This window comes from Panulirus ornatus, chromosome 46 (assembly GCF_036320965.1).
Source record: "Panulirus ornatus isolate Po-2019 chromosome 46, ASM3632096v1, whole genome shotgun sequence".
NCBI classification, from domain to species: Eukaryota; Metazoa; Arthropoda; class Malacostraca; order Decapoda; family Palinuridae; genus Panulirus; species Panulirus ornatus.
In genome coordinates this window covers 1,389,775-1,412,196 of record NC_092269.1, presented here as the reverse complement: position 1 = coordinate 1,412,196, position 22,422 = coordinate 1,389,775, and the positions used below count along the sequence as shown (strand labels likewise).

The following is a 22,422-nucleotide window of genomic DNA, read 5'->3' as shown; positions in this document are numbered from 1 at the left end:
TTCCCTACAAAAGAGCCTTTGCTTCACATTCAAGAACTTGAAAGGTGATGAATGTTGTTAACTTTCATAGCAGTTGCTAACATCCTACTATCTTGATAATTTGCATGTTTCTGATGTTCTTTAAATGCATGATATTATATATTGGGGTTAAAATAATGTATAGTTTTCTTCTGTATGGGAAGTAGTATTAGAATAAAGGTTAATGAGATTAATATCCTATGTCCTATCCATGTTGAAATTAGCCTGATTGCATTTGTTGTAAAGATAAGGATTTGATATAGTTTAAGAGTAAAATTTAGGAAAAAGCTATATTGTTTATTCTATTTTTATTTTTACTTAGATTCTGCCTTGTATTACATATAAGAATATTCCAGGTTATATTTAATCATACAGATAAGAATATTCCAGGTTATAGTTAATCATAGAGAATTTTATTTCCATCCAATAGATAGGACACCACTCATCATTCATCATCATGAGCATCACTCTCACTCGGATTCAGATCATGAGCATGAGAGACCTAATGAACCAGAGCCAGTGCCAGTGTGTATTCCAGCACCAGATCACAATTCTAGTAGTAGCAGTAGCAGTAGCAGTGAAGCTGAACCTGAAGCAGAGGAAGAACCTGAAGCAGAGGAAGAACCTGAAGCAGAGGAAGAACCTGAAGCAGAGGAAGAACCTGAACCAGATCCAGAATCTGAGCCAGAACCTGAGCCAGAACCTGAGCCAGAACCAGAGTCTGAGCCAGAACCAGAGCCTGAGCCAGAACCTGAGCCAGAGCCTGAGCCAGAAGAGGAATTTGAAGAAGACTTTGGTGGTGATGAAGATTATGGAGGTGATGAAGATTATGGTGGTGATGAGTGATATGAAAGTGCATCTCGATTTAATGTACAGCTATAAGAATTTTGCTATAATGATGAAGCATTTGTTATTGGAATTTTTTAAACTTTTTGAACAGAAACATTCATATGTTCATCAAATATTTTTTCCTTTTCAAAGGTATGTTACTGAAGTTTATTGGATACCATTGTTATTGTTTTAGGAATGAGGTTTACATAAATTTCATATGGTTATGCAAATTCTTAAGGATGCCTTAAAACTTATTAACCTGGTAAATTACGTAATGCAGTGTTGTTGCACAACAATAACTATTGAGAAATATGTTCTGACATATACCAGTTTGAATTTCAGAGTAGATAATGGGTTTTATGAAAGTGTAGAAAATTATGATTTAAAGTACTAAAAGAACTGTTTGTTGGTATTTTTTGAAATTGCCAGGTTATAGATAAGATATTATTTCCATACATTTTTCAGCAACACTTTCACAGGCTGTCAAAATTCTTAAAACATAATTCCAATCACAACTGGTATATGTGTACATGAACACAAGAAAAATGACTGAATAAATAGGTACACAAGAGAATAGATTAGTAATGCTCTCTCTAAACATACAGAATATGAATGGTTTGTTAAAATACAGGACAGTCATTTTACTGATTAGTGCGTATACGCAGTAGCCAAGTATGAGCCACTATAGTGATCATATGCTGTATATGAAAGAGTCCTGGTTTCCTAGGACCTTTTTAAGGCTTTTGAAGTCCAAGGCTGTACTACTTGCAGTAACAGGGAAATGAGACTGGAGTCAGAAGTTCTTTGAGGACACTGTACTCCCATTGATGCAGCCTTGCTGAGGGTGACTTTTCACATGTGGTATAAACTTGAGCAGGTGGAGTCTGGTAACACCTCCATTCATGTTGAATGGACTGTCATTCCCACTGAACAAAATGCCAACAATGCAAGGCACCACATATGAGACACACATGACATTTACTCCTCATATCTGTAACATCAGCACAAAATCAGCACACAGACTAAGTGCTCTCAGGACACTTAATTGGATTTAGAATTGGACAAGAAAAAAATAATCCCTTAATGTTCTCTTTAAACAACTTATCTGCTGCACTTAAAACTCTGCTTCACATGCCTGGTTTTCTATCCTCTCAAAAGCAAATATAACAAAGCTGCAAACCACTCAAAAGCAGTGCACATAGGATAGTCTTTGGCTGCCAGACAACTGCAAACATTCATCGCCTTCATAATGAACAAAGATTCTCCCAGTACAGTCCCATCTCAATGTACTTGACACACAGTTGTATATAGCAGCACTAGACCCCTTCCCACCCAAACTTCTCTGGAACCAACCTCCAACGAGAAATAAAAAGCTTTCCCATGCCTCATAATTCAGTAACTTACTCTCATGGATCTCCCACCCACAATAAATATATCACTGACAAAATTCTTATGCAGTGAAATAACCAAGCAAGCACTAAACAACTGACCTCTCAACTCAGTCTTGAACTTCAGCCCACCGGACACACCCATCAGGAACTACACTTTCAAGACTAACTCTTCTGTCTGTGCGCTGGATATAAGCCATCGCTACAACACTGCAAACACTATTTTTACATCCCAAGACCCTTCATGGTAACTATGCAACCTCCTCTGTGAAAACATCAAGCACTTATTACTCAGTTGTCCTTCACACTCTGCACATAGATGCATACACGTCACAACACTTTATGACCTATGGTCTCTACTGATGGACATGGCTAGCTTCCTGAGTGCTGCAGGAGCCTCATAAAGATAGAAGGGACTCCTAGAACAAGACATAAGTGTCAGCGAGGTAGCTGTCATGTTTAATGCACCAAAACCACAGCTTCCTGTCTACATCCAGGCCAGTTGTTTTTCTCTTTATCAGGGTAGCTTCAGGATTAAACAAATAGCAACCTCATTTGCACACGTCTACTATTTAGATGTTCTGTATAATGTCCCCAAACCAGAGCCTATCATACACATACATATTTACTGTTCTATAGAAATTTGTAGGTCCTTGCTCACAGAATTATTTAGCTGTGTATATGTACTTAGAATGCAGCACTGATGAGTCTTAGTAGGGTAGACTGACAGCATTGAGATCTGCAGGAATATCCTGTAAAGGTGACTTATTCTATACCTTCTTGATGTGACAGAGTAGGTCACATTTTAAGATGTCAAATACATTCATTATAAATTCATGATGAAGGTCTTGGCCTCCATAGCTGATCTTAAATGATCTTGTATGTGATGACATAGTTCATCAATTTACTAGAAAACATGAAACAGAATTAGATGTATATGTCATTTTGCCTTTTAGAACTTACTGTATTAGTGGTTAAAGACCTACTTTTATACTGGGAAGTGTATGAAGCCAATAGCTTGGCCTGCAATACCTGTTAGTTTCAGGCCATAAGTCTAGTTTCATAAATTGATGAAAATTTTATCTAACTTGTCAGAGCATTTGGGGCTTATCAGTGGAGTAGAACCCTTAAGTTCTGGCACTGCTATGAATTTACAATCACTGTTATGGAAATTTTCATAATCTCCTGGATGACTGGTTCACTCTAGTTGTAGATGGTAAAACCATATTGTGTGTGGGAGTTAGTGCTAAATAATGGTAATGGAACATTAGATATAACTGTTATTTTACATAAACACTTTACAGGTGATTTTTTTTCATTAGTTATTCATCAGTGTGTTATAGCATAATGGACAGGTTTGGACTAATCATGATAAAACTTTTCATCTGTATGTAGATGTATGTTTAGAAAGAAGAATTTTCACTAGGCGTATATAAGATGTTTTTATTGTTTTATAATGCTCTAAGGCAAAAATAAATCCCACTGAAGCCATTTATGTTAAATGGACTAACAGCTCAGGATTTCTTGTCCAGTGTTTTGACCACAGATGAGCCTAACTAATTATTGTTCTTTTGACTGTGTTGCTATAGTTGGTACAGAAGCATGATGATATCATGAGTTTGAAATTAAACTATTTTTAAAAGAATTATATATAAGACTGAAGAAGTAATTTCTGTAAGATCAATTTTCATTGCTTTAAGATGCATAGTGTTTTTGTTTGCTTGGCATTACATGTATATATTTTTACTGACAAAGTCAATAGGTATGGAATCCATCTAAATGCATGAGAATAACAAGCCTGTTCATTTGAATCAATTCTTTGTGGAGATTGTTTTGCTATTTCTTATGTACCATCACTGCATAATGTTGTCACCCCTGCATGTAATTACCAATATGTATTGTACTGGAAAGGAGTTTTACACTTCTGGGATCCTATCTGTTAAACATTCTCAGTGAAGAGGATTCCATCAGCCTACAGGAGAACCTAAAGAGACTCCAGAGTTTTTTTGTTGATGAAATTCAACCCGAGCAAATGTAAAGTAATGAGGAAGGGAGAGAATGAACGAAGGCATCAGTTATGATTATTGTCTAATTGGAAATGAGCTTCAAAATTTTGTGTGAGAGAAGAACTTGGAAGTCAACATCAGCCCTAACGTGTCACCAGAGTCCCATATTAGGAGAAAAGTTAAGAGAAAAATAATCTGCTGGTAGATTTTATCATAGCTTTCAAGTATACGGATGGGAAATATTTAGGAAATTGTTCATTTCCTACATAAGGCCAAAACCTGAATATGCTTTTCAAGGTCACCACATCTAAAGAAACACAAAGAGCTGATGAAAAAGGTCTAGAGGATGGCAACACTGATAATTTCAAGATTAAGAGTTGAGTTTCATGGAAAGTTTAGAGGCTGTAAAATTGCCAGCCTTGGAAGATAGAAGATTGAGGAGTGACTTGATCATAACAGACCTCTGTGGTGTAGTGCTTAGCATTTCTGACCGTTATGCTTACACAGGCCACCTGGAATCAAACCTGCATAGGTTCAAATCCTGGGTACAGTTGCCTGTCCACAGTCCACCTAGCTCCATGTCATACTCTAGGGGCTAGTTAATAGAATAATATCTGGCATAGGCTGGGATGTATGTGTATGCATACATATGTTGGAACAAAGACATGATGCAAGTATAAAAGGTTTGGAAGTTGGGGCAACATGAGTTTAAAACTCTCCTTGTAAATAGTAATCACAGTTAGTAATTACAACCTGAAAGTTTTTAAGACAAGTTGATGAAGTGGACAGTAAACAGATGTTTGGGAGATGTAGGAGTAGAGCAAATCTGAGAGATGTAGGAGTAGAGCAACTAGAGGACACTGTGAGAATAAGCACAAAATTTGTTCAGGATAATGTAAAGAGGTCTTTTATAGTGTATGAGTGCTGGATGAATGAAATAGAATGACTAAGGACAAGGCTAAAGCAGTCAGCATACATTAATTTAAAAAGTTACATGATAATTGATAATGTTGAAGAGATGGAGCCCTGTGAGTGTAAAACTCCTTCCTAATATCATAAGCATAGGAAATTACACATACACATACACACACACAGTAGCCTGTTTATAAGGATTTTTGATAAAGTTCCCGTATTTTTCTAAAAAGTTTGCGTGCATTTTATTGTACTTAAAATAGAGTTTTAAATGACTTGTGCTTTTATTTGTTCACTTTGAAACTCTTTGCATAAGATTGACAAAATCTTGAATAATGTTTATCAGAGAAAGGGGACTTGAGACAACACAATGTTAATTTATTTGAATTTTATTGACCAAAATGTGTCATAGTATTTGGCATGTGCTCATAAACAAGCTAGTGTCATCTAATCATTGCTTAACGGAATATGCAATTGTTTTCCAGCCAAACTGAATACAGTTTACAAATTCAACAAATCGAGAATTTCAGGGATATTAAAGACAGGATTCAGGTGCCAATGATAGATTGATTTTTGCTACTGTATTCAAAGGTGCATTTATGTAATTTTGATTTGTGCAGCATCAAATCAAATGTCTTTTGTAGTTATATTATTCATATGTTAGATGTTATTTGCTATTTGAGGAATAATTGTTTACTTAATGAAGGTTGTAATGATAAGGATAGTTCAGGTTCTAACTTGAAAAGGCTCTGTTTCAATGAAAATGTTTTTACACTTTTTTTGATAAGCAGGTATTGTTGATGAGACTTAAGAGGTAGAATCTGGCTCTTAGATTAAGTTATTGTTTGACATTATTTCAGTATTATTATAGCACTTTGAGTTTATTACTAGTTTAATGGTTTTTTTCCTGTCTGTGTGTTTGTGATTTATAAAGAAGAAAGGAATCCATCTTTCATCAAGACTGATTTAATATTCTTAAGTTACTCAAGTATTTTTTTAATGTTAAGTGACTGTTGTGTTTTATTGGTTATGTTTCATTGAAGATTATGAATAGATTTGCTGTGATTGTGATGAACAGTAATATGCCATAATGTTTTATTTGCAATGCATGTTTTTCATACTGTAAGCTATACTTCTTATAAATGTTGTCTTAACTTTTGTGGAAGTGGTAGTAAGGGCGAGGCCAGAGTGTTATGAACATTTTTGACATAGTAAATGGGTTAGTATCCTTGCTGTAGCATTGGACACAAATTTGTATATACACACATGCATGTGGTTGCACATGCCCACTGGCTTCCGTATTATAGTGGTTAGTGTCAATGATTATGATTCATAATTGTGCCTGCTCACAGCCAACCCAGCGGTTCATCATCCCCTTTGGACTGGTTGATAAATGGGAACCTGGCATAGGCAGATTTGTGTGTTTTTGTAGACACGTGAGAGCAAAGACAAGGTACATATATACAAGGTCAATATGTGGATCAACATAGATGTAAAATTTTTTCCCTGTAACACACAAATAAGTAAACACACACACACACACACACACCTACATTTTATTCATATAACAGCTCCTTCCAAAAGCCATCCATGTCTGTTTTGGGGTATATAGCATACTATGAATGTGTCTTGAGTTTTCCAATTTTGGAATTTAAAACATGTTTCTTCACATACATTTTCGTTGAATTCCTTTGGAAATATTATGATAAGAACTGTGAAGGTTTAGGCCAGTATAGAAAACGACATGTTCAAGGAAATAAAGAAAAGCAGTGACTCATTTTTTAGAGAGAATAAAGTTTCTCATAGTTGCTGAATGGTTAAATGTATTCAATCAGTTGTTTTTTAGAAAGATTATGATTAAGTTTTAATTTAGATAGTTTACAAACCCCATTATGATTATAAAAAGATTGCAATTTTATGAGTATCTTTTAGAGTTAAGGGAAACATGCCAAATCACTTCCATCATGTAACGATGATACATCTTTGTATATCTTTTATCTGATTACTAAAACAAAAGTTTAGGTATTTTGTATATACAGAAATTACTCCCATATGACAGTCTGAATAGCTTACAGAAGGACTTGCAGTAGATATTGACCAAAAGTAGGTCAAAGCATGGTAGCAAAATGTGTTGACCTTCATAAATTTATTAAAATCAATATGGAATACTGAATAGTTTTCTATGAATGTTAATTACGTGATACATTGTAACAAATCTGCAAAATGCTTTTTAATTACACTTTTTTTTTTTGTCTTGTTACTGAGGAATTTATTATCCATGAAGTAACAGTAGCAGTCATCTGTTCTAAAAATCTCAGATTTCTTCTATAGCAATCTATATTATTTATTTGAAGCTAGGTGAAATGTACTTTTTGACATCAACCCATAATTGCTCACTCATTCCTTACAGTAAGTATCTCAGTTTATATCTACCTCACCTTTTAAATGATGTTTTGAAGCATTTATGTTTTATGGTTAATATTCACTTTTATTGTTACAGTACTTAAACGAGAATGAGGTTGGATATATTTTCAATATCAAAAGTGAGGCATTCTCTTTTTATTCAGCCCTACAACATTCCAGGTTTACATTAAATACTAAGATACTCTGGCATTCCTCTTTTCTATGTGCTTGGCCTGTCCATCATAAAAATTTCAGTGGAATATAATGGCTTAAATGATGAGAACATTTTGCAGTGCCAACCGGACTTTGTATGTAGTACATTACATTACCTATAGACTGCAATGACTTGATTTATCATATTCTTTTGAAATTTATTTTTCCATATAAACCAAATAATGAACATATTTGAAACATTGGCCATGTTTTGATTAATATATCTTTTCTTCATGTGTAGCAGTATTTTATATTTTTTATGAATATAGTCAGTTTCTGCTGCATTTCCTTTTATAAATGAAAACAAGATTATCAAATTTACTCAGAACATTAATTATATATTGTGCTCTTCATAATCATTGGTGGAAGTGTAGTTTAGTGTTAGCATTTTAAGGACTTTTGTGAGAGGAGCTGCCTTGTTGTGCTGAAGATTATTGTCAGGGATTGCCTTATGTTATCTTATAAATGTGATAGCAAGTGCATTGCAAATATTTTTGAATTTGCTGATCAAAAGATAGATGCTTGTAGAACAGATACTTGAGCAAATGATTAGTGAAGGTGTTGATTCTGTTATTTATGGAAGTATTTATAGCACAATCAAATTATCATACCTATCATTGGTGGTACAGAAGTCTGGTGAAGTGTATGTATGATCTGTTGTTGGATCCCAAGATTTAACTTGAAGCTGTTTATCTTTCTATCCATTGACATGAATCATCTTTCCCTAACAGTGGGTTCAACTAATTGTCTAAACCACTTCTATTATTGATCTGAATGTTTTCAGCATTGAATTTTTATATTTACTATTAGTGTGTAATTTTCAGATATTGCAAGTAAAGGTGTTTCAGACTTTTTGCCAACAAATTTTTAAGCATTGGATATGAAACCGAGTTGTGAAATAAAAGAATTTGTAAATCCAAAACAGAACATTTGGCATAACAGATAGTATATCATTTATTATTTCCCTGCTTTTGTAACAATGAAGAGTGTTAAACTTGATTTTTCTTCATGAATGAAACAAAGTATGTATTAGGTTACATGACCAGTTTAGATTTATCTAGAAAATTGCATTTTTAAAAATGTAAATTATAGCACATTTTAAGACATACTGTTACAGTTGACTTGATGAAAAATACTTTGCATTTAATTTTGTAGATATATTGTGGTTGATTGATCTTGTGGAATTTGTATAGTGCTAGAATGTAATGATTATTCAGTATTTTTTTCATGAAAAAGCCAAAAAATCATCTTTTCATAGAATTATACATTTTGGCTTCATTTAAAAGATATCTAAAAACTTAAAAGCTGTGGTGCATCTTGATACTTGCCATTCTTATGGTACAACGAATATTTTGATAATGTGTCTGTGCTGTCACACCTTCAAACCATTATTTACCAAAAAATGTACTATTACTCCTTTTCTATTAAAGGCTATTGCATTTATTATCACAATATATCCTTCTACTATAGATCTAGCTATCTGTTTGTCTATATCTCTGACACCTGTTCCATTCAAGAACTCCCTCAATGGGGGTAGCCGTGGCAACAGTCTCCATAACTAGTGGATTTCTGTGCCGCTTCTTAGCCTTTAATGCCTCACCCTTAACAGGCCACTGGCAGAGGGCTGGTCTAGCACAGAGTTTGCAGAGGTTCCTACCTAATGTTCCTACCTACTACTTCTGTCTATTGCTCCTAAAATTTTGCCAAAAGGCAGAGCTAGCACATAGTACTCACCACAGGAAATCTAGAGTTATGAAGAATGAGCTGTGTGAGTTAGATGTTGTCAAGTGTTGTGTGCGACAAGAGAGATTTTGTATGTTTCTGGACAGAATGCCAGCAGTCCACGTGTAGTTGAGACAGAAAGAAAGACAGCTACCTGGGTCAGAGGAGTGCAACTTGACAACCAGTGAAGTGCTGGCTCACTATTCAGCTATCACCAACCCTCCTGACTCCCAGGCAGGTGGTACTGTTATTATATCTGCTGTTCTTTTCAATATATAATTTTTTTTTTTACTTTTTGTTGTTGAGCAGGCTTGCAGCACTTTGAAGTTGCTTGGTATTTAAAAGGTTAATATTAAAGTTGTCACAGATTTACAGTGTATAGCTTATGGTTGCATATTTGAAAAAAAGAATATTTATAGCTTTTGTTTATATTGAGGCATCTTTCAAAACAGCTAGATATTGAGATTTTCCTATACCTAATTGCCTATCCCACTTTAGCAAGGTGGCAAGAGGAACAAATGAATAATAGCCTTATTTATACATGTTCACCCTTAAGTTGTCATGTATAATTTACTAAACCAAAGACTGCCAAGTTTATCTAAGCCCCATAGACTATTCCACATTAACTATTTTTATTTTCGTTGTTCCAAAGAAAGCAGGTGGTGACTGCTTCAGTCAGTAGCCAGAGACACACAAAATTCTTCAGTTGTTGTTGGGTCTTCTAAGAGATTCAAGATGGCAGCCAAAATGAATGCTCAATAGGATTTTGTATGCACCAATCTCCTTTCAATGCAGATAAAGAGGATGTGTTATAGATTGAAAATTTACCTTTGTGATACATTTCTTTCTTAATATTCTCATTGTGCTGTGTTTAATATGTGTTGCAAATCTTTAGGTCATTTCTATGTAGTAGATGTACTTATAAAACATGTTGTGTGAAAGGTATAAAACTGCCTCTGAGGTGGGAAAAGGCAAGCTGGTATAAGGTAAGAAGTATATTTTTTACAGATTCATTATCTTAAGGAGTGATTAAGGTGAACAGTGCCTTTTATAATTACTTTAATTTATACATGTGTTTATATGTATATGTCTGTGTATGTATGTATGTGTGCATGTATGGGCGTTTATGCATATATATATATATATATATATATATATATATATATATATATATATATATATATATATATATATATATATTATCCCTGGGGATAGGGGAGAAAGAATACTTCCCACGTATTCCCTGCATGTCGTAGAAGGCGACTAAAAGGGGAGGGAGCGGGTGGCTGGAAATCCTCCCCTTTCTTGTTTTTTTTTTTAATTTTCCAAAAGAAGAAACAGAGAAGGGAGTCAGGTGAGGATATTCCCTCGAAGGCCCAGTTCTCTGTTCTTAACGCTACCTCACTAACGTGGGAAATGGCAAATAGTATGAAAAAAAAACAAAAATATATATATATATATATATATATATATATATATATATATATATATATATATATATATATATATATCTAAAACACTTCACTTCCTCCAGTTTTTCTCCATTCAAACTCACCTCCCAATTGACTTGACCCTCAACCCTACTGTACCTAATAACCTTGCTCTTATTCACATTTACTCTTAACTTTCTTCTTCCACACACTTTACCAAACTCAGTCACCAGCTTCTGCAGTTTCTCACATGAATCAGCCACCAGCGCTGTATCATCAGCGAACAACAACTGACTCACTTCCCAAGCTCTCTCATCCCCAACAGACTTCATACTTGCCCCTCTTTCCAAAACTCTTGCATTTACCTCCCTAACAACCCCATCCATAAACAAATTAAACAACCATGGAGACATCACACACCCCTGCCGCAAACCTACATTCACTGAGAACCAATCACTTTCCTCTCTTCCTACACGTACACATGCCTTACATCCTCGATAAAAACTTTTCACTGCTTCTAACAACTTTCCTCCCACACCATATATTCTTAATACCTTCCACAGAGCATCTCTATCAACTCTATCGTATGCCTTCTCCAGATCCATAAATGCTACATACAAATCCATTTGCTTTTCTAAGTATTTCTCACATACATTCTTCAAAGCAAACACCTGATCCACACATCCTCTACCACTTCTGAAACCACACTGCTCTTCCCCAATCTGATGCTCTGTACATGCCTTCACCCTCTCAATCAATACCCTCCCATATAATTTACCAGGAATACTCAACAAACTTATACCTCTGTAATTTGAGCACTCACTCTTATCCCCTTTGCCTTTGTACAATGGCACTATGCACGCATTCCGCCAATCCTCAGGCACCTCACCATGAGTCATACATACATTAAATAACCTTACCAACCAGTCAACAATACAGTCACCCCCTTTTTTAATAAATTCCACTGCAATACCATCCAAACCCGCTGCCTTGCCTTTTAGATATCTGGGAGTGGATCTGGCAACGGATGGAACCATGGAAGCGGAAGTGGATCATAGGGTGGGGGAGGGGGCGAAAATTCTGGGGGCCTTGAAGAATGTGTGGAAGTCGAGAACATTATCTCGGAAAGCAAAAATGGGTATGTTTGAAGGAATAATTGTTCCAACAATGTTGTATGGTTGCGAGGCGTGGGCTATGGATAGAGTTGTGCGCAGGAGGATGGATGTGCTGGAAATGAGATGTTTGAGGACAATGTGTGGTGTGAGGTGGTTTGATCGAGTGAGTAACATAAGGGTAAGAGAGATGTGTGGAAATAAAAAGAGCGTGGTTGAGAGAGCAGAAGAGGGTGTTTTGAAGTGGTTTGGGCACATGGAGAGGATGAGTGAGGAAAGATTGACCAAGAGGATATATGTGTCGGAGGTGGAGGGAACAAGGAGAAGAGGGAGACCAAATTGGAGGTGGAAAGATGGAGTGAAAAAGATTTTGTGTGATCGGGGCCTGAACATGCAGGAGGGTGAAAGGAGGGCAAGGAATAGAGTGAATTGGAGCGATGTGGTATACCGGGGCTGACGTGCTGTCAGTGGATTGAATCAGGGCATGTGAAGCGTCTGGGGTAAACCATGGAAAGCTGTGTAGGTATGTATATTTGCGTGTGTGGACGTATGTATATACATGTGTATGGGGGGGGGGTTGGGCCATTTCTTTCGTCTGTTTCCTTGCGCTACCTCGCAAACGCGGGAGACAGCGACAAAGTATAAAAAAGAAAAAAAAAAAAAATATATATATTTTTTTTTTTTCAAACTATTCGCCATTTCCCATGTTAGCGAGGTAGCGTTAAGAACAGAGGACTGGGCCTTTGAGGGAATATCCTCACCTGGCCCCCTTCTCCGTTCCTTCTTTTGGAAAATTAAAGAAAACGAGAGGGGAGGATTTCCAGCCCCCCCGCTCCCTTCCCTTTTAGTCGCCTTCTACGACACGCAGGGAATACGTGGGAAGTATTCTTAATCCCCTATCCCCAGGGATATATATATATATATACATTATTTTTATTCATACTATTCGCCATTTCCCGCGTTAGCAAGGTAGCGTTAAGAACAGAGGACTGGACCTTTGAGGGAATATCCTCACCTGGCCCCCTTCTCTGTTCCTTCTTTTGGAAAATTAAAAAAACTGGAAATCCTCCCCTCTCGTTTTTAGTTTTCCTAATGAAGAGGATGTGTGGATCAGGTGTTTGCTTTGAAGAATGTATGTGAGAAATACTTAGAAAAGCAAATGGATTTGTATGTAGCATTTATGGATCTGGAGAAGGCATATGATAGAGTTGATAGAGATGCTCTGTGGAAGGTATTAAGAATATATGGTGTGGGTTGCAAGTTGTTAGAAGCAGTGAAAAGTTTTTATCGAGGATGTAAGGCATGTGTACGTGTAGGAAGAGAGGAAAGTGACTGGTTCTCAGTAAATGTAGGTTTGCGGCAGGGGTGTGTGATTTCTCCATGGTTGTTTAATTTGTTTATGGATGGGGTTGTTAGGGAGGTGAATGCAAGAGTTTTGGAAAGAGGGGCAAGAATGAAGTCTGTTGTGGATGAGAGAGCTTGGGAAGTGAGTCAGTTGTTGTTCGCTGATGATACAGCACTGGTGGCTGATTCATGTGAGAAACTGCAGAAGCTGGTGACTGAGTTTGGTAAAGTGTGTGAAAGAAGAAAGTTAAGAGTAAATGTGAATAAGAGCAAGGTTATTAGGTACAGTAGGGTTGAGGGTCAAGTCAATTGGGAGGTAAGTTTGAATGGAGAAAAACTGGAGGAAGTAAAGTGTTTTAGATATCTGGGTGTGGATCTGGCAGCAGATGGAACCATGGAAGCGGAAGTGAATCATAGGGAGGGGGAGGGGGCGAAAATCCTGGGAGCCTTGAAGAATATGTGGAAGTCGAGAACATTATCTGGGAAAGCAAAAATGGGTATGTTTGAAGGAATAGTGGTTCCAACAATGTTGTATGGTTGCGAGGCGTGGGCTATGGATAGAGTTGTGCGCAGGAGGGTGGATGTGCTGGAAATGAGATGTTTGAGGACAGTGTGTGGTGTGAGGTGGTTTGATCGAGTAAGTAATATAAGGGTAAGAGAGATGTGTGGAAATAAAAAGAGCGTGGTTGAGAGAGCAGAAGAGGGTGTTTTGAAATGGTTTGGGCAAATGGAGAGAATGAGTGAGGAAAGATTGACCAAGAGGATATATGTGTCGGAGGTGGAGGGAACGAGGAGAAGTGGGAGACCAAATTGGAGGTGGAAAGATGGAGTGAAAAAGATTTTGAGTGATCGGGGCCTGAACATGCAGGGGGGTGAAAGGCGGGCAAGGAATAGAGTGAATTGGATCGATGTGGTATACAGGAGTTGACATGCTGTCAGTGGATTGAATCAGGGCATGTGAAGCGTCTGGGGTAAACCATGGAAAGTTGTGTGGGGCCTGGATGTGGAAAGGGAAAGGGCATTATTGCATGACAGCTAGAGACTGATTGTGAACGAATGAGGCCTTTGTTGTCTTTTCCTAGCGGGGTTCCTAGCGCTACCCCGCACACATGAGGGGGGAGGGGGATGGTATTCCATGTGTGGCGAGGTGGCGATGGGAATGAATAAAGGCAGACAGTGTGAATTGTGTGCATGGGTATATATGTATGTGTCTGTGTGTGTATATATATGTGTACATTGAGATGTATAGGTATGTATATTTGCGTGTGTGGACGTGTGTGTATATACATGTATATGGGGGTGGGTTGGGCCATTTCTTTCGTCTGTTTCCTTGTGCTACCTCGCAAACGCGGGAGACAGCGACAAAGCAAAATATATATATATATATATATTTTTTTTTTTCTTTGTCGCTGTCTCCCGCGTTTGCGAGGTAGCGCAAGGAAACAGACGAAAGAAATGGCCCAACCTACCCCCATACACATGTATATACATACGTCCACACACGCAAATATACATACCTACACAGCTTTCCATGGTTTACCCCAGACGCTTCACATGCCCTGATTCAATCCACTGACAGCACGTCAACCCCGGTATACCACATCGCTCCAATTCACTCTATTCCTTGCCCTCCTTTCACCCTCCTGCATGTTCAGGCCCCGATCACACAAAATCTTTTTCACTCCATCTTTCCACCTCCAATTTGGTCCCCCTCTTCCCCTCGTTCCCTCCACCTCCGACACATATATCCTCTTGGTCAATCTTTCCTCACTCATTCTCTCCATGTGCCCAAACCATTTCAAAACACCCTCTTCTGCTCTCTCAACCACGCTCTTTTTATTTCCACACATCTCTCTTACCCTTACGTTACTTACTCGATCAAACCACCTCACACCACACATTGTCCTCAAACATCTCATTCCCAGCACATCCATCCTCCTGCGCACCACTCTATCCATAGCCCATGCCTCGCAACCATACAACATTGTTGGAACCGCTATTCCTTCAAACATACCCATTTTTGCTTTCCGAGATATAAAGGCAGACAGTATGAATTATGTACATGTGTATATATGTATATGTCTGTGTGTGTATATATATATGTACATTGAAATGTATGGGTATGTATATTTGCTTGTGTGGATGTGTATGTATATACATGTGTATGGGGGTGGGTTGGGCCATTTCTTTCGTCTGTTTCCGTGCGCTACCTCGCAAACATGGGAGACAGCGACAAAGCAAAATGAATAAATATTTATTTTTTTTAATTTTCCACAAGAAGGAACAGAGAAGAGGGCCAGGTGAGGATATTCCCTCAAAGGCCCAGTCCTCTGTTCTTAACGCTACCTCGCTATCGCGGGAAATGGCGAATAGTATGAAAAAAAAAAAAATATGTATAAGTATGTGTGTATGGGCATTTATGTCTATATATGTGTATATGAGTGGATAGGCCATTCTTTTTTTGTTTTCTGGTGCTACCTCAGTGATGTGGGAAAAAATGATTAAGTATAATGAAAAATGATGGTATATGTCAGTCCAAAAAACTAACATCATCTTTATTTGAAAAGGTAAAAGATCGAAAGATTTGAGTGACTACAGGAGGATACTGATTACTCCTTTTGAAAAAGTTACTTTATGAGAGCCTGTGTTTTAAAAATGAAATTATTAATGCAGCATCAATGAGTAGACAGAGGAACATATGTCTCAAATCTTTTGTGAATGAATCTTGTTTGTGTGGAATTTTGATAAAGAAGGCAATCTTGTGATACGCTCTATCATCTTCACTCTAGCTTTTCTAAACTCTGGCAACTTACAGGCTTTAACACTTGTGAGGGTACTGGTGCTTTGTTAAATGGCCCTTGTGTCTGCAGAATTCTTCATGTTATTGTCTGGTTGCTGTGTGGGCAGCCACTCATTGATACAGTCCATTTTGTATTAAGTGTAGGACAATGCATGGTGCAAGATCAACTGATCATAAGAAGTTTGTTTACATATGGTTTAAGCACTTCAGTTTCTGTGTAATTAATTAATCTGCTTTAGTCTATAATGTAGATTTTGGGACTGTAAACAAGGAAGATTTTGGTAAGTACAGTACAGTAAATAAATGTGGTTGTAATATTAGAATTTATTTATACTTAGATACTGAAGAAATGAAACTCTACAGGTTGAGTTAAAATTTTATGTGGTCTGCTGTCTTGTCCCTTTGGCAATATCAGTATACCCTTTGTATGTTGTTGAATACAGTTTGAAATTTTTTTGCATCATACTGTTAAGTTAGAAGTAAACCTGTAGCAATCAGTTTAGTAAAGTCTCTGTTAAAAAATATGTCCATATTTATAGTAAGAGTGCCATATTTTTATGTGGAATTGTATGTTCCTTTTCATCATCTACAAAGTGAACTATGAAGCAGAAATGTGTTTAGTATATATTAATAGAAATGTTTTCAAAGAACTTCCGTAATTTTATTAAGCATGAAATTGTTGAGACCATTTGATATTTTGAGATATAGTCTATATCAGATGTTAATAGAAAAGGTAGGACTACTTTTTTTACATAAAGTGAGCATAAATTTTTTATGTTTTTTAAAAGTCTGCTTATTTTTACCAGAACTTATATGATAATGCCATTATGAAAAAGGCTTCTTTTATTCAGAAACATAGAGATGTTAGGTACTCATTCTCTGTTTCATGGGACATGTAATGTCTTAAGCATCATCTAATATATATGTTTGTACATGATTACTTGTTTCTCTTATATCTTTTACTGATAATTTCTCAGGAAGTCTCTTGTACAGCACCAGAAAGTAAAACCTGGAGAGAATGATGACATTAGTTTAAATAACAGCAGTTGTAGTATAGATAGTGTCTGATGATCATTGCATGCACTTTTGTATTTTGTCACATTTCTGAATTTTGAATAAAATTCATCCATGAGCATAGATAATTAATTGACCAAATGTATTACAGCTAAGAACCATAGTTATAGTTCCTTGTTTAGTCAATACATTTTGAAATTATTATGATAATAGAAATCTGCTTATGACCCCTTTCTCTTGTAATACTCTACCCTATCACTGGCTAATCCTTTGTAGAATTCTAAATAAGTATCATACCACAGTCAAACCACCTTGCTACCCAAAGCAATGCCCTATCCATTGAAAAGGTAGATAACTATAGGGTCATTACACAACCTTGAAGCACTCCCACATGTATTTGAAAACAACTCATAGCACCAATTACTTTCACACTTTTTTTTATGTAGGAATCTCTAATCACGGAAGAAAGTCCACATCATTGCCAGAACTTAACTGAAATATGGAAGTCAATGAAAAGGAAAAATAGGACAAAGGAACGTATTTACAAATTTAGTTGAAAGTGAAAAACTTTTCTTTTAAAATGTCCCAGGTCATAGTTATTGGGAAAGACATGAGAAGATAAATTTCTAAAATTTTGAGGTATAAGGGAAGAAACATTTATCAAAACGACCCACCCTTGAGTGGTAAATGGCCACACAGTAAACACTTGATGCCGGTGTTTGCCAAGTCTTGTGTGGTCTACCTACTGGTTAGGGGCACATAAGCAGCCAGCTCTCAGGAGTAATAATCAAAGCAATACCTATAGAAGATGGAAATTGAACCAAAATTCTGGTGTTGAGCAAGCAGGTCAAGTTTTGAAGTTAGCCTATGAGAATTTATGAGTCGGAATGCTTTCAATTTAACTTTGTAAAGCATGGATGCAGAGCTACAGCCATCCCAGATGTGAGAATAGTACTCCACACAAAGATGGATCATTCCTTTGTACAAATGGAGCGACTGTTCAGAAAAGAAATTTTGACATCTAAAGGGGATTCCCAGTTTCCTGAAGGTAGACTCAACCATTTCTGTAATGCAGGATTTCTAAGATAATACAATGATACCAAGTATGTTGACTGTGTCAAGAGGTAAGGCAGAACTGTCAAAAGAGAAAGGAAAGTTGGGAGGAATTTTCAACAGAAAGATGGGCTGAAGCTAGGGCTTGTAGGCATTAAACTTGACCAGATTCTGTCTACTTCACTGAGATATCCTTTTTATTGAGAAACTTGTGTCTAGATGAGATGCAGATTGAGTGAGAGAAAGAGCAGAACTGAATGATGTGGAGGGATACATATGAGTGTGTTTGGTTTCTTGTGGAAGACAGGGAACTTTTGATGAAAAGGAAAAAAGTGTAGGACACAGGACAGAACCTTGAGGGACACTGCTGTTGATTGAGAAAGAGGAAGAAGCTGATAACAACCACAGAGATTGATCACCTGGGAGAAAACTGGATATGAGGGAGGGAAGCCAAAAGAGGGGGCTTAGAGATGAGACCCTGGAGCCACACTCTGTCAAAAGCTTTAGATGTATCAAGGGCAACTTCATGGGATTCCTCAAAATTTTTCAGGGATGATGACTGGACATTGGTACGATAGGTGAGAACATCACCAGTGGATCTCAAATTATGGAAGCCATACTGGTGATCAGAGAGAAAACCGAGATTCAAGATGCCTAGGGATGTGGGAGCTGAGGAGGGATTCAAAGACGTTGGAAATGGTAGATGTCAAAGCAACAGGATGACAGCTAGAGGAGTTAGAATGGTCACCCTTGGAAGGTATGAACCAACAAGATTCCAAAAGGAAGGAAAAGTTCTGGTTTTTATATAGAAAAGGAACAGACGAACAAACTAAGGTGCAAGTTCAGAGTCACACTCTTACAGTATATGGGGATGGATGCCATCAAGGCTAGAAACCTTGTTTATGTCTGGAGAGAGAAGAGCTTTTTGGAGAGTTCGAGAATAGGTTATGAGAAGGGGCATAAATTAGTAAGAGAGCATCTGAGGGTGAAGGAATGTAAGAGTCATCCAGGGTAGAGTTAGAGGAGAAACGAGAACCAAAGAGAGTTGCTTTGTTTATAGGAGAGACAGCTATAGTACCATAAGAACGGAAAAGTGAAGGAAAGATAGTCACAAAAGTTGTTGGCAATTCCCCTAGGTAAAGACCATGAAGACCTATCAGGGGATGATGAGGAGAGGTTAATACGCTTTCTTGGGTAAAGGAACGCTTTTCCTCACTGATAATGTATTTGCAGTGATTACTGGCAGTGATAAATGCTGAATGGGAGTCAGAGGAAGGAAAGCCTTTCCAAGCCCGACATGCTTAATCCCTTGCCTGAATGACCTCAGAACAGGAATAGTTGAACTATGGATTGGAAGAAATCATTTTGAAGGAAGAAGGGAAAACTACCTCCATTCCCGCAAAGATAACCATTGCACTACTTCCATTAAGAAAGCTCTTGACAGCTTACAAAATTTTTCAGTGCTCACTATAGAGTCAAAACTTCCTAAAGTGTTATATTTCTATGATGACCGACATGGCACACAAAATATTCTCCAATCAAAGGCCATCTTAATTGGAAGGAAAAGTAAGAGAAAAAGAAAGTAGATGTTAATGAGGCCTCTGCAGGTGTTTGTAGACTTGACATTTAAAGATGGAAATGTTTTTGTCAAAAGCTATTTAACTTACCCCCTGATAGCTATGCACATAGATTAAATCTTTTTAGATACTGGAGAGAAACTCACCTCTATATACACCTAAGGAGAGATTGTATGCCTAAATATTTGTTTTGATGAAAAGGTGATATCAGCAATAACGCCATGAAAGTAACTGGTGATGAATTTAGTCACGCATTTGGAAGAGCATGGTTCACGGAAACGTTAAGGACACACACGTGATGCTTAATCTAAGCCATTCGTCACGTGAAAGTACTTCACTACTGGCAGAACCTGATGCCCTGGGAATATCTCCTTGTAACTCTAATGTTTTTGAAGTCATCAGTTTCTTGGTAGAGTCCAATGTGATATATTGTCAATATACTTTTATACGAGAGGACTATTATGCATCTGTGGCTACAGGTATTTTCGTCGATGCACCTGATACTGTTACTTAATCCTGGTACAAAAAGTGCCGCATAACCTAGGTCGTTGTTTGTGGTCGAGCTTCCAGCAGTAACACGGAACACTTCCAGGACCCGTGACATACTTGATAGGTCCTGCACCGCTGTCGTCTCCTCCTCACTGAACCTGGCACGGGCCCTTGTCTTATTACGACCTGCTCATTAGGTTGTCGAAGCGGCACAGATTCTCTACTTTCTTCAAGACCGAGGAAGACATACAAGATGTTATCATCATCAGAGCTCAAAAGGTGGTGAAATTATGTTAACTCTCGTCACTGGCAGTCTCTCGCAGCCCTGGATTATAAATCAAGCTCAGTTGTATATCATCATCTCGACTCACGAGCTGTTAAGTCCAGTGCCATTTCTTTCGTCCATTTTTCCAGGCGTCTTCGTAGATACCTGTCCAGATATGGAATACGAACGAAAGTTCGGTACGCAACATTTTATGCTTTCCCATCAAGGTTACCCGATGACACATGCAGTAAACCAAGAACCAAAGGTGACTGCTGCTCTACAGGGGATAAGGACACACGAATTGGAAGGAAAGTGTAATCCTACAAATGAAGAAGTCCATGGCTGCTGTTTATGTCGACGGTTTTACGTTCTGTGAACTACGTTTTCAAGATTTTGTTGCTGACTGAAAGACTAATCTTATTGTTAACTTCTGCACTCTTTCCATGAACACCATAAAGTTTCAACATTATGGTTTTCTTTAAAAGTACATCATGTTACATAATAGTTAATGGCTTTACTCTGCTCTAGGGAGGGATAACGACCCCGTAGACCAACTTATGAGTTTATATTTCCATTTGACATAGTGAATACGAGCTTTTGAGTGAGGGTGGGTCCCAATGGGTGGGTCGGGTGACTGGGGACCACGTAAGGGTGAAGTGTGTATAGTATTTTGCAGGGAGACTGACGCGTCGCAACAGTTCCTATAGCTCTTGCTGAATCTGTGGGATGATTCAGAGATCACACGTTACGCAATGAGCGCCTGAAATATGATGTAATGTCAGGAAGTCCGAAAGTTCGACAGATAAAGTCGACGACAAATGTACTAGCACATTTTTATAGTCCCGGGACGGGCATGAATACTGGGAGACGTCTGGATTACTGCGACACTTCCGAACTCTCTCTTTGCGTTGAGAATGAGGGCTCGGTACTGCTTCGTTATGGTGTCTCAGGAATTTTGTTCACTTCGAACAGGAATGTTTAAAAACTTCTCTCTACTTCGACTAAGAATGTCTGAAGACATCAATGCATTTTGATCAGGAGTGTTTAACGACATCCCACCTCAACAAGCAACTGTATACATAAGTGGGCATATTCGCCTTCATGCCGACACTTGAACCGAAACTCAGTGATATAACCCTCTCTAGTTTCGATCACATCTGCAGAGATCTACAGTCCATTTAAAAAGCGGGACAGACGGTTGTACGTGCGTGTCCGTGATCATGCTGAGCAGACGGTTAACGTACGTGTCCGTGATCAAGTCGGAGAAACGCTTGTACGTACGTGTCCGTTATCAAACTCTCCTAAATAGATTCACTTATTCAGAAGGTTTATATGAACGACATTTTCTAAACTCAGACACACAAATATACGCACAGGCGAATATAATGCCTATAATCACCTAAAATGTTGGCTTTATCATTTCATCCCGTCGCTGCAGACATCCTGGCAGTTACATGACTGTATTCCGGGAACAAACACCCAGATCTCACATGCATAGAGAGAAGTGTTTAGAAACCACTGCACAGAAGAGTAACAGACGCCAGTGACATCCCTCTATAGATAACCTGGTCACGTTTCAGATGTAACGTTTGTGATAACTGATATAAGAGAGAGAGAGAGAGAGAGAGAGAGAGAGAGAGAGAGAGAGAGAGAGAAGAGGTTCCTCAGGTGTTCTCACTATCCAATGATTTAAAGAAGATTTCACCAAGAGCTGATCTTAGATCTCTGAGGTTGACCTTATACCGCTGAGGACGAACTTAGACGAGAACCCTTTGGAGCATGACATAGCTTCTCTCCTTAACTAAACTCCCGAAACAACGGCGACTTGCAATATCGCATGTTGCA

General features: G+C 37.8%; 2 protein-coding genes across 9 annotated transcripts in view; one reads left to right on the top strand and one right to left on the bottom strand.

Annotated features, from left to right (window-relative positions):
* The window catches only part of LOC139763042 (arrestin domain-containing protein 3-like), a 41,636-nt gene extending 24,315 nt beyond the window's left edge, over nt 1-17,321 (top strand). For 5 of the 6 annotated variants that reach the window (XM_071688590.1, XM_071688594.1, XM_071688592.1 and 2 more), the window contains one exon: nt 449-17,321. In XM_071688590.1, the coding sequence (XP_071544691.1) occupies nt 449-864 (416 nt within the window). In that variant the 3' untranslated portion in view covers nt 865-17,321. The remainder of the gene's footprint in view (nt 1-448) is intronic. The other variant, XM_071688593.1, reaches the window with a different exon arrangement.
* Nucleotides 1-22,422, bottom strand: part of PIG-Q (phosphatidylinositol glycan anchor biosynthesis class Q) — an 81,823-nt gene that overhangs the window by 47,966 nt on the left and 11,435 nt on the right. The gene's annotated exons all lie outside the window — the stretch shown is intronic.